The 13,384-nt window shown below is 34.9% G+C and overlaps 1 protein-coding gene across 1 annotated transcript in view; it reads right to left on the bottom strand.

Moving 5' to 3' along the window:
- The window catches only part of LOC123557846 (enolase 4-like), a 34,315-nt gene that overhangs the window by 17,777 nt on the left and 3,154 nt on the right, over positions 1-13,384 (bottom strand). Inside the window, exons 5-8 of the mRNA XM_053544751.1 lie at positions 7,306-7,480; positions 4,370-4,498; positions 3,324-3,386; positions 1,846-1,872 (exon numbers count right to left, since the gene is read on the bottom strand). Coding sequence (XP_053400726.1) covers positions 1,846-1,872; positions 3,324-3,386; positions 4,370-4,498; positions 7,306-7,480 — 394 coding nt within the window. The remainder of the gene's footprint in view (positions 1-1,845; positions 1,873-3,323; positions 3,387-4,369; positions 4,499-7,305; positions 7,481-13,384) is intronic.

Genomic DNA, 13,384 nt, shown 5'->3' with positions numbered 1-13,384 from the left:
AGATCTCTTGACATACCGTGACTTAGCTGGTGTCGAAGGCAATTTATAGTTCCTGGTCATTTCATTTTTGGCAATGTGTACCTGTCTCTGGCTGTGACTGCTACATTCTATGCTTCCAGGGAATCTATCCTTACCTTTTTATTTTTGCCCTTTAAGTCCAAAATTTTTAATGCAAACATGATTGTCTGAACAAAACCATAGGAACTTAATTGCATAGCATTCTTTAAGCAAATTCACACCTGTTACAACTGTCCAACTGTTTGTTTTAAAAAATAATTAAGTGTAAAAAAAAAACATTAATAAAATGTTTCTTCAACATTCTCTACTCCATTTTCTCTACGCAAAAGATTCTACCCCTTGGACATCAAGATATCAAGACTTTTAGTTCTGTCTGTAAATGACTGTACATGATAAGATAATGCTGTCTAGATATAAATATTTTAAGTTTTATCTTTACCCTGCTAAATTTCTAAAATGGACTGGTCCATCATTCAATTTGGGCAGTACCACTTATTGTTCAAAAGGGTGTTCACTGAAAATGTACTGACAGTGCAGACCAAGACTGACCTGCATGGATTTATAGACTGATCTTGGTCTGCACTGTTCACAAAGGCGGAATCAGTGACTTGCCACCAGCAGGCTAACGGTTAATGACAGCTGGGTTAAGTAATCTGGCACCAAGTCTGTAGATTTCATTCACCATACATAGAGATCTAGATCACACGTTAATTTGAAAAAATATCTGTCATTGTGCTAACAGAGGATGATCAAAAAGCAACTGGTGCAGAATGTGAGCAAAAAAGGAGGACCCAAAAAGCCCTGTGTCACTCACTTGGTCTCGTTCATACCCCAGATAACTTAGTATTCAATCTAAAACAACTTTTGATTACAACAAACATTTTGGCCATAATTTATCTCAATCAGGAAGAACAATAACCAAGTTTTTTCAATCTCTTGACTCTAGTTTATTGAAATTTTTTATACATAATTTCATAAAAATCAAGAAAAAATGTGGCTTCTTACATAATTATGTAAACAATAATTTGAATAATACAAGATGATCACAATAGCTCTGACACCTTCAGCACTAAGTTCTCATGTGCACTAGACTAAAAAGTATAAAAGAATACTGTGCAACTGTTTCAGATCTGATCTCTGTCTTACCAAAGTATACACCATCAAAATAATTCTACATGATATCTCTATTTACCAACAGGCTAAACTGTACAGTGTCAATGAGTTTAAATGTTTTTTAAAAAAAAACTGGCATACTGGCATAGATTTGGAAACATAGCCAATCTACAGCAATTTTATTCTAAAAACTCAGAATTTCAGCGAATTTGTAAATTTAGGTTACCAAAACTTAATCTTACAATACATCATATTTTAAGAATTATGTATGCATAATTTCATTCACTTTGGGAAAAAATATGAGGCTAAACAAAGGATGTTTGTAAAACACATTCTGTGACTCAACCACAAAATCCACAAAAAATTTATAAGTAGCCCACAAATATTAATAATTTCACAGTATGTCCATCATCCGCCTCAGCTAAGACCGTCTTTCAGAAGTATCTAGGTATTTATCTATTGACTACAGGCAATCATCATACAAAGTTTGACAGTCATAGGTCCAAACATTCCCAAGTTATCAATTACAAGCCAAAGGGTTGACCAATGGGCCATGTAACCCCAAACCTACCCACATGAGCAAAACAATTTTCTTCCTCTCTTTGAAGTGGATCAAAATAAAACATCTATAACTTTTTTATGAAAATACATGTACATACAAGTGTAATATAAATCTAGCAAATGTATATCCATATCCCTGTGCTATTATCTTACCCTCTCAGGCTTTTTATTTGAAGGTACCTAAAAATGTTGGATTTAAACAGAATGATATATATACATTCCTGCACATAAATGTATCTCACACATTTACTTTTTAAACCTTTCTTTCAAATCTAATGTCTTATGACTTTTAGCCATAACAAATCAAAGAGCATAGCACTTTATGACGAAAAATCCCAAACTGTCTATGGCATGATTCGATACAGATCCCTTGGGTGCTTAAGTCCAATGCTCTAACCACTGAGTCTGTGAGTAGACTCTCTGATGCAGTTGTAAGAGATTGGCTTTAAACGTGTAGGCTATGCGTAAGCAATCGTAACCAGTCAATTTTGTGTTAAAATGACACTTTTAGCCCTTCCTTTAGGAGGTCTCTAAATACAAGTTGTACTGTTGTAAATAATCAGAAAGTTTTCAACTGTGACATGTGTAAACAGTATACAATAATCATAATAATGAAATAAAAACATCCTGAACAATCTGGCTTAAGTCACCAAATTTTTCTTCTATTTTCATTAATATAAGAAAATAAAAATCAAATGAAATTCCAAAAGTAAGAAAAGATAGTTTACACCAAAAAAAGATTGAATGTTATTTTCTAAAATATGGTATCATGAAAGTTTGCCTTAAATAAAGGTAAAACGTCTGTTTAACATATTGTAATTGCTACCAAGCAATGGTTTTATAAATGTTTTGAAAATTCAAGCAACACCTCATTGCTTACAAGCACAAATATTACAAATGGCATCATGTTAGACATACAACATTTTGCTGAGCGCTATCACCAAGTCCATAAAAGTTTACAAAAAACATACAAACTTACAAAGTATATAAGAATACCTAAATCTCCAGGAAACTTTCATGTTTTAACTGAACCTATTGCATTTAAGTTAAAGGGAAAATAAATTTACCTACACTGAGAAAATAATTACCTAAGCTTATCTCCCTTTACTCACGTCTTGATGAATTTACCATTGTGTCATGCTACTATAATGCGAACTACCCTTGTGCATAATAAAAATTTAGTTAACCCTTACCCTGCTAAATTTCTAAAATGGACTGGTCCATCATTCAAGTTGGGCAGCATCACTTATTATCTAAAGGGGTGTTACTGAAAATTTACTAGCTGAAAAGCGAACAGTGCAGACCATGATCAACCTGCACGGATATGCAGGCTGATCTTGGTCTGCACTGGCCGCAAAGGCAAAATCACTTGCTGCCAGTAGGCTAAGGGTTAAAAATATTATTTAGCTGTTTAGAAATATCTGATTACAACCTGCTGAAACCTTGCACATGAAATTTGTTTTCCAACAGACCTCTTCTGTTGAATTTGCACAGTTGCCCCTTTGTTTTATGTGGATTTTGCATGTAAATAAAGCGCTGGCAACGCCACTGTCAATTTGCTGTCAAACAAGTAATAACAGCTACACTATGTTTCTATTATTTTATACATATATTACATAAAACAGACTTACCCCATTTTTGTTGACAATAGATTTGACAATGTCATTGTAAACAGCAACAATCTGTGGAATGGTCTGAAACACAGAAACAAATGCTACATTCAACAGTAGATCCAGGACTTAAGGCTGAGTTGGAGGATACAACAAACATAGGTCAGATGGGGATGCTATCAAGAAGATCTTACAGTGTATATGTGTCCCAGTGTGCATTCAAATACAAAATTTATATTTAATCTTTCTTAAATTAAAAGGGCAACTTTGTAGCCATTAGTCTACATCATAATAGTTAAATTAGTAGTTTATAAATATAATACATTTTTCTACAGTTTGCAAATGAAGAGACTTGTTCTATACAAGGATTTTTTCCTGAAAAACCATGTCAACAGCTGAGTTATGCCTAATTCCATTTTTACATGGATTACACGGATTTGACAAAATACACTTTTTCAAAAATATACAAAACAAAACAAAACAACATTTAGGATAATCCACCCCTGATAAAACAGTATGAGGCTTATATATATTATACACTTCCTCAAGAGCCAGTGGATAAAGCAGTAAGGCTACCTCAAGCAATTCATGTGGTGACCATTCTTTTCTCTTATACTGTCTACGTTTGCATCACTTTGAAAGCTGGGATAACTGGAGCATATTGCTCATCCCTTTGCAACTTTACCCTTTACCATGCTAAATTTCTAAAATGGCCTGGTCCATCATTCAATTTAGGCAGTACCATTTATTATTTGAAGGGGTGCTCGCTGAAAATTTACTGACTGAATAATGAACAGAGCAGACCATGATCAGCCTGCACAGAACTGATGTGCATGCTGATCTTAGATCTACACTGGTCGCAAAGACAAAATCGCTTGCCAACAGCAGGCTTAAGGTTAAATGCTTGATGTTTTGCTGTACACTAACTAAATGGCTTTTTGGAAAATAGACAAAAAGCAATTCCATAGTAAAAACTTTAATGTGCAAAGACCATTAATGATATAGAAAAAATTATGAAAAGACCAGATAATTATCACAAGGAGTTATTTAACTATTTGTTATCTTACCTCATTCAAAGGCTTTCCAGGTCTAGGTACCAACATGTATTCTTTAATACAGGAAGATTTTCCTGGAGCTGAACGGCCACTCTGGAATATTGTTACCATTGGAAGGGGCATTCTGAACTGTTTTGGTGACTGTAATTGCAAAATTTACATAGTGGTTGTTTAAAAAATATTAGAACATATAACTATATAACAGTCATACAGCCACACAGAAATTGGAGAATCCATGGCCAAATGTTTAAAGTCACTGGTATAAAATCACTCCTTACTTATCAGAATCTGCACTGGCCTCACTTGGAGGGATCCTGATAAATTTATGTAAAGAAACCATCCAGCTAACATGGAGAGGGTGAGTGGTACAGCCGGATAGATTCTGAATTAAAGGAATGGCCAGAGAGGCCTCTCTTGGACTTCAGAATCTTCTATCTACTGGAGTATTGCAAGACTATATGAGCTTTAGCCATGTACACTCAAAATTGATCTAAACTAACATAAACTAATAACATAAAATTTCCAGCTACAAAAGTACTAAGAGGAATATATAATTATGTTAAATGTTAGTTTTAATGAACAATCTAAGTGTCTTTCACAAGAGAGCATAGATACAATAATTTCCTGAGTGGAGTAGCCAGAAGTGAAAAATGTAAAATCTGGTGTTCCCCTAGTAACTTAACAAGAGGGCAAAGATGGCCCTAGGTCGATCACCTGAGTAACACACCATAACAGTGTAAACATGTTTTACCTAGTAATTTCATGGAGACAAACATTCTGACCAATTTTCATTAAGATTGGACCAAAAAACATGGCCTCTTAAGTGTAAACAAGCATTTTCTTTGATTTGACCTAGTGACCCAGTTTTTGACCAACATGTCCCAGCTTTGAACCTGTCCAAAATTTCATTAAAACAAACATTCTGACAAAGTTTCGGGAAGATTGGAGCAAAAAGGTGGCCTCTAGTGTATACAAGCTTTTCCTTTGATTTGACCTAGTGACCTAGTTTTTGAACCCACGTTACCCAGATTTCAAATCATCCAAGACTTCATGATAACAAAAATTCTGACCAAGTTTTATGAAGATAAAATAAAAAATGTGCTCCCTAGGGTGTAAACAAGTTTATTCTTAGATTTAACCTGGTGACCTAGTTTTTGACCCAACATGACCAAGATAAAATTATCCAATATTTCATGCAGACAAACATTCTGACCAAGTTTCATGCACATCAAATGAACAAGAGTGTGACTTAGTTTTTGACCCTGTATAACCCAGTAGGAATCATCAAGATAATCATTTGACAAAGTTTCAAGAAGATAGGGTCATTAATGTGGCCTCTAGGTTGTTAATAAGCTTTTCCTTTGATTGGACCTGATGACCTAGTTTTTGACCCAACATGACCTAGTTCAATCCAAGCCTAGAGATCATCAAGATAATCATTTTGTGCAAATTTTGTATCAAATCAAAGCATAAATGAAACCTTTATATGGCTGAAAGGGCCAAAATAGAAAATTTTGGGCAGTAACTCTAGAACCCATGAAGGAATCTAGCCTGTTTTCGAAAGGAACCAAGATCTTATTGTGACTCAAGTTATGTATCCGTGTGGTTAAAATCAAATATAAAATGCCACTTCTATCATGTTCACAAGGTAAAAATTAACAAAATTTGACTCTTTCAGGGGTCAATCAGGAACTGTAACTCCGGAACCTATGACTGGATCTCACAGATGCATTACTGAATCCAAGATTTGTTGTTGTTGAAGATATTTTGCAAGTTTGTATCAAAACAAACCATAAATTAAGTCTCTGTATGGCTGCAAAAGCCAAGATAGCAAATTTTGGCCCTTAAGGGGCCATAACTCTAGAACCCATGATGGGATCTGGCCAGCTTTCGAGGGGAACTGAGATATTATGCCAATACAAGTTGTGTGCAAGTTTGATTAAAGTTGATTGCAAAATATTGTCTCTATCGTGTTCACAAGCCAAAAATAGCAAATTTGGGCCCTATAAGGGGCCATAACTCTGAAACCCATGAAGGGATCTGGCAAGTTTTTGAAAGGAACCAAGACATTATGCCAATACAAGTTGTGTGCAAGTTTGATTGAAATTGATTTTAAAATGTGGTCTCTATCGTGTTCACAAGAAATTGTTGACGGATGGACGGACAACAGACGAAGGGCAATCACAAAAGCTACGTGACAGGTGAGCTAAAAAAGAAAAATCTTAGAAAATAAAATTTCTTTTTAGTTCATGGTTTTCATAGATGTAACCATATTTTGAAATTTGATATTTTTCACACAGGGAAATTACCAGATGTAATTTCATGAATTCATTGAAAAACATGTAACGAATTTTCAATACAGTGGAATCATTTATTATTAATTTCTTTGGCATACAGTTCTGTTATTTCAGTTGAAACTGCTATTGAAAACAATGTTAAAGTATGAATCATTCAAGTACCAATGTTTCTTTTTGTTTTCAATAAGCAAGACAAGAATAAGCAAACCTTTCACAATTAGCCCAAAGAGATTCTTTCTAATGAAAGTTGTTTGCTATTGATGGTATGCTGTTGTATAGGTACCATACTATGTGCTTCAACATGGATTACAGCTACAAGTCAATGAAAGTTAAATTTTAATCTAAATTAGACTATATCTGTGAAAAATACAGGAAAACACTTGCTTGTTAAAGAAGATCCCCTAACTCAAAACCAACATTCCTGTCAAATGATGTGGGGAAAAAAACTGATTGTAACACTGGTAAATGATAAACCAAGATTTTTGATGGGTATAATTTGTACTGTTTTTTGTTTACTTGGTGCAGGAGTTTATTTACTTATTGACTGCCTAAATATATCATTTTCCTTGACTTTGAAGTAAATGCTGACACTGCTCAAATCAGTCATAGCCGCTTGTGTAGGTATAATTGCTAATTTAATCATCACTTTACCTGACCAAATCGTAGGGCACCAATGTGTTCAAACAATGATACATCTGAGGTTTGTGCCCCTGCAATGCAGACCGCCTGACTGGTAGCACTTAAACAGCAGCTTCCACAAATCATCTTCTCACTGGGTTCATCAGGCACAACCACAACAGGAGCACCTCCCTTTCCACCTTTACCCCTATTTAGACAAAATGTTTAAGTGTTATGCAATTTATACACTTCATTATACTAGGAGAAGTATGTTAATCAAATTCTCATTTAATTTAATGTCAAGTTAATGAAAACCTGTTTACAGTGCATAAACACTTAAGGTTTTAGATCAATAATAGTGATCATCAAGTTTTGTTCTTTTACCCATTCTCTTTACTTGATTTTGTTTTATTTCACCTATTGCTGAAAGCAATGTAATGGTATGTTCTAACTTAAAGTTCTGAGAATGCTAAAATAGTATGAGAGAATATGTATTAAACACATGGACATGACCAACTTTGATTACAGTTCAAAGACATCAAAAGGTGTATGTCCATGACAATTCTTCAAATCTTTTCTTTCATGTTCTATTACCAAAAAAAAACACAAAAAAAACAAAAACAAAAACAACAATATATCTTGTCTTTCTAAGACAATCTGACTAAAAATAGGATTTCCCATTGCAGTTTTCATTTATAATATTTGTTACCGAAATACTCAAAAACACATTTAAGATATGGCTCTAGACAGAAAGACAGACAAATAGAAAGACAGGCAATGCCAAAACTATATCCATCCACCTTCAGAAATAAGAATATAAAAGCTCCATTTCAAAAACAATAGATTTTGTCTAAAAGTCTATCTTTCTTGAAAAAGTTAAGAACATGTTCCCTTGACTATAGACTAGCTTCAAAACTATAATATAATGACGTTTTAATTTCTATTTTAACCTTTAGCATGCTGATGGCAAGTGCCTTTGCAACCAGTGCAGACCAAGATCAGCCTATAGTCACATCCATGCAGGCTGATCATGGTCTGCACTGTTAGCTATTCAGTTAGTAAAGTTTCAGTGAAAAGCCCTTCAAATGATAAATGGTATTGCCAAAATTGAAAGGTGGACCAGTCCATTATAGAAATTAAGCAGGCTACTGGCTAAAATGAATGTTGCAAGTCTATACCTTAATTTTCCCAGATACTGCAGACTAATAATCTAACCATTGTTTCTCAGTAAATTTATGAAATTAAGACTAGTTTTGGCCTCTATAAAAAATGTGACCTATGGTTTTAATGCCTGCAGTCTAACAAAATTATTCTGCTCACAACATTTTTCATACAGAAAAGCACTGCTGACTACGGCATCAACTGCTGTGAGAAACCATGCTCACTCAAGCCTGGCAATTTTCCTTACTTTTTCTATGTCTGGATCATTTGAAATTATTGACTTAAGCATTTTCCACATTCCCTTGTGACTTCTAACAATCAGCATTTTACCTGCTAGTTCTTATTATTTTGTATAACTTATTTCAATTATCAATGAGCCATAAAATGTTCCACATTAGTCTGCATCTATGTTGCAGGATGAGTGAATTCACAAAGAGTTGTTGACAACTAAATTAAAATATCTATAAAATCAATCTGAATAATATGAAATCTGATAAATATTTAATAAAATGTAACACATTTGAGCAGCGCCATGAGAAAACCAACATAGTGCGTTTGCGACCAGCATGGATCCAGACCAGCCTGCGCATCCGAGCAAGACGCATCCGCGCAGTCTTGTCAGGATCCATGCTGTTCACTTTCAAAGCCTATTGCAATTAGAGAATACATTAGCAAACAGTATGGATCCTGATCAGGCTGCGCAGGCTGGTCTGGATCCATGCTGATTGCAAACGCACTATGTTGGTTTTCTCATGGCACGGCTCATTTATTATGCCAAAGGCATGCCTTGTATGAGAAGCATGCTATAACCTTTACATTACTTTTTTTACATCAGTATAACATTAAACAAGTAACAGCAAATTTAAAATGTAATAAAAACAGATTCTTTTCATTGTTACAATTGTTTTTATACAAAGTAAAAATAATAACAAAACTTAAAGATACAATATATATTCATATATAAAGCTAACGGAAAAAGGTATTTACTATTTAGCAGTACCGTAACAATTTAAGCAGGAGGAAAAGAATGTTTCAAGGTGAAACATGCAAAAGATATACTTAACCCATATCAAGCCGGACACAATTGATTCTGCCTTTGCGACCAGTGCAGGTCATGATCAGCCTACACATCCATGCGGTCTGATCATGATCTTCACTGTCTGCCATTCAGTGAGTATCTTTTTTTGGTATGCACCCCTTTTAACAGTTAAAGGTACTGTCCAGTTTGAAAAATTAGCAGGGTAAGGGTTAATGCCATTGAAAAAAAACATGTTTTATTGTGAAATCATATCATTATTTTTGTGGATTTACTGGGTGAATTAATCCACAAAATCAAATCCTAACAAAACAAATGAAATTTCCATTTTTTAAAATTTCTTTAAACATTCTAGCATAAAACTGCTGTTCTTGTCACTTTTCAGGGGTCTTTTAACAGGAGAGGAAATGTGTGTTAACTAGAGATTCTCGCTCTCACCTGCTGTTAAAACACCTTTTTATATATGCCCATTATGTGGCCTATTGTAAATGAATTATGGCCCCAAGTGATTCTGCATCCTCTGCGAGCAGTGCAGACCAAGATCAGCCTGCACGGATGGTCAGCACTGTTTGCTATTCAGTCAGAAGATTTTCAGTGAACACCCCTTCAAATAATAAATGGTATTCAGCCCAAACAGAATGATGGATCAGTCCATTATAGAAATTCAGCAGAGTAAAGGTTAACCCTTACCCATCTGAATTTCTACAATGAACTTGTCCATCTTTCAACTTGGGCAGTACCATTAACTGTTAAAAGGGGTGCTTACCAAAAAGATACTCACTGAATGGCAAACAGTGCAGATCTTGATCAGACTGCATGGATGTGTAGGCTGATCAAGATCTTCCCTGGCTGCAAAGACAGTAGTTCTGTAGGTTTGTAAGGTAAGGCATCATAAAACTGAAACTAAAATCTTTTATCTGTATCAATCAGTTCAGCAGTACACAATAATACTAACTGGTTTTGGTACTTCATATTAAGTGGAACTTTTGCAGAAGGTTTTAATGCTTTGCATTTTTAGCATATAATTATAAGGACAAGGGTTGTTGTAAAACATATAATTATAGTCTTTCCCTCACCTTGACAGTCTGCTGGAGGAAACCAAGTGTGAAAATTTCAGTGTCAAGAATGCAGTGACCTTGACATTAAGACCTTATTACCCAAGAAGTTCAATAGGGGTCATCTTCTGAGGACAGGCAATCATTCTATAATTTGACAACTGTAGGCCCAAGTATTGTACAGTTATTGACTGGAAACCTTTTTCAGTCAAAATGTCACTGACCTCACTTGACCTTGACCTTTAATACAAGGACCCTCATACAAAAGGGGTCATCAGCTGACCAAAGGGCATTATTTGCATGAAGTTTGACAAAATTTAATGATGGCCAATTATTCTACACTTATTGATCAGAAAACATTGTAGGTCTCAAGGTCACAGTGACCTTGGCCTTTGACCCAAAAAATCAGAAATTGTTAAAGACTCGAGACAACAGAGGTAATGTACTGACCACAGACAATCAAAAGTTTGACCACCGTGAGAACATTAGCATTCTCTATTGATCAGAAACTGTATTCTGTCTCAAAGTCAATTAAATTTTGCCCCTGACCCCCTAAAACAATAGGGTTCATCTACTTACTACATGCAATTATCCTATGATGTTTGACTACTTTAGGCCAAAGCATTCTCTTCTTATTGATCAGAAACCAAAGTGCCTACCGACAGATGGATGGTTTGAAGATGTAAAAGACAAGTCAGAACAAAACAATACACTCCTACCTCTTTTCTACAAAGGGGGTGGGGGTTGGGCATAAAAAGAAAAGAACTTGGTCTTACTTCTGTTTTAAACAAAAATTATGAAATGGTGTGAACTTTCCATTTTACATTTTTTGAAAAATTTAGAAAGCATCATTTTTAGAAAAAAAAATCTGTGTTCATTTTATGAAACAGCAAACAAGAGGTTAAAAGGTTGGAGAAAGATTAAAGTATTTCAAACAGGAAACTGCTGATTTAAAAAAAAAAAAAAAGAACAAAGTTTATGGCATCTGCATTTCTACTACAGGCAAAAAATGATCTTAGACCTAGCTAGCACATTTACTTATACCAAGTATTATATAAATAGAATTTATAAAAAGTGTAAAGTACAGACAGAACAACAACACATTGCTATCTCTATCCACCAATAATGCGAAAAAAAGAAGAAGTTTTAACCCTTATCATGTAGGACTTGATTGATTCTGCCTTTGCGACCACCGTGTAGATCATGATTATCCAGCACATTTGTGCAGTCTGATCAAGATCTACACTGTTCACCATTCAGTCAGTATCTTTCTTGTAAGCACCCCTTTTAGAAGTGAATGGTACTGTCAAAACGGAAAGATGGACAAGTTCATTATAGAAATTTAGCAGGGTAAGGGTTAACATGGCTGAACATTCACCTGTAACTTACTGCTTTTTTTGAACAGCATGGATTATGCTTGTTAAATGCCCAATATTTCACAGTTGGTTGGGGTGATAATAATTACCTCAATTAATACATGCTATTAAGGAAAATTGCAAATGGAACAGCTAACTTACCAGTACATATAATGTGCAACCTTTAACTTTTGTGCAATTTATATTAAAGGAAAGAGAATGTTAAAATAATAATAGAAACAGGAAACAAATAAAAAAATCTTACTTTTGCTTGTCCTTATTCTTAGCACTAAAATGGACAATGCTATAAAGTTTTGTATTTCTGTGTTATTATTTCAATAGTCTATAAACTACCCAAATTGAATGATAGACCAGTCCATTTTAGAAATTTAGCAAGCTAAAAGTTAAGGCAATGAGCTAGTAATAACAATCAGCAAATTACATAACCTCCATATGCGAGTTCTCTACAGAGAGCCATGAGTGCGCTGACCTGTATTTACATCCGGAAAGTGCCAAATAACCTAACGAGAATATGTAATAAGACAGAAATTGTCGAGTGTTATTACCGGTCCACAACCTTAAATCTGCTATCTTAAATAACCTTATAGTTATTTACCCGCTTCTGACAAGCAACCTCTGCATAACAAATATTTTCAATTTTGCAAACAGCATTGCTTTGCAGAGATGGCACCCGTAAACAGAATAGGTTGATAATTAAACAAAACTATTGTAAATTTGGTAATAATTACGATAGTTCTATTTCAGCTAATATTCCAGAACATGATGACATGCAAATATAAAATTTTCATGAATTAGCTGCCTTATATCCAGAAGTATTACGGATTACGAATCAAGATTTTTTGTCATAACAAATATGTCTATCAAATCCTGAAATAACTGTGATGTTAAAATGATCAAATCTACAGCATGATTTGAGAGGTCATGAGTTCAACATCCCGGGCACCCTATATGTTCTCCGATGACAGTATGTTCTCTGTGACAATATGACAGAAAACAGTGTGTCTAAAATAATTTCTCATCCAACTTTGAGTAAGTGTGGAGAAATTGTGACCTACTTGCAGAGAACATGTCAGTTAACTGGGACAGAGTTCAAGAACATGAGTTTGGTTACCTGACAGCCATTGAATAACTGAAATGAGCCGTGCCATGAGAAAACCAACATAGTGGGTTTGCGACCAGCATGGATCCAGACCAGCCTGCGCATTAGCGCAGTCTGGTCAGGATCCATGCTGTGCGCTAACAGTTTCTCCAATTCCATTAGGGTTTAAAAGCGAACAGCATGGATCCTGACCAGACTGCGCGGATGCGCAGGCTGGTCTGGATCCATGCTGGTCGCAAACCCACTATGCTGGTCTTCCCATGGCACGGCTCATTAATACTGTTGAAAAACAGTGTCAATTCAGTCATCAAGAAAACATAACATCCAGGGAGTAAGATTTATGGAAATTATGTTATTAAACTAATATGAAAGGTATTTGAAATTC

This window comes from Mercenaria mercenaria, chromosome 5 (genome assembly GCF_021730395.1).
Source record: "Mercenaria mercenaria strain notata chromosome 5, MADL_Memer_1, whole genome shotgun sequence".
NCBI lineage: Eukaryota > Metazoa > Mollusca > Bivalvia > Venerida > Veneridae > Mercenaria > Mercenaria mercenaria.
The sequence above is the reverse complement of the archived record's forward strand: the minus strand, read 5'-3'. Positions and strand labels throughout refer to the sequence as shown.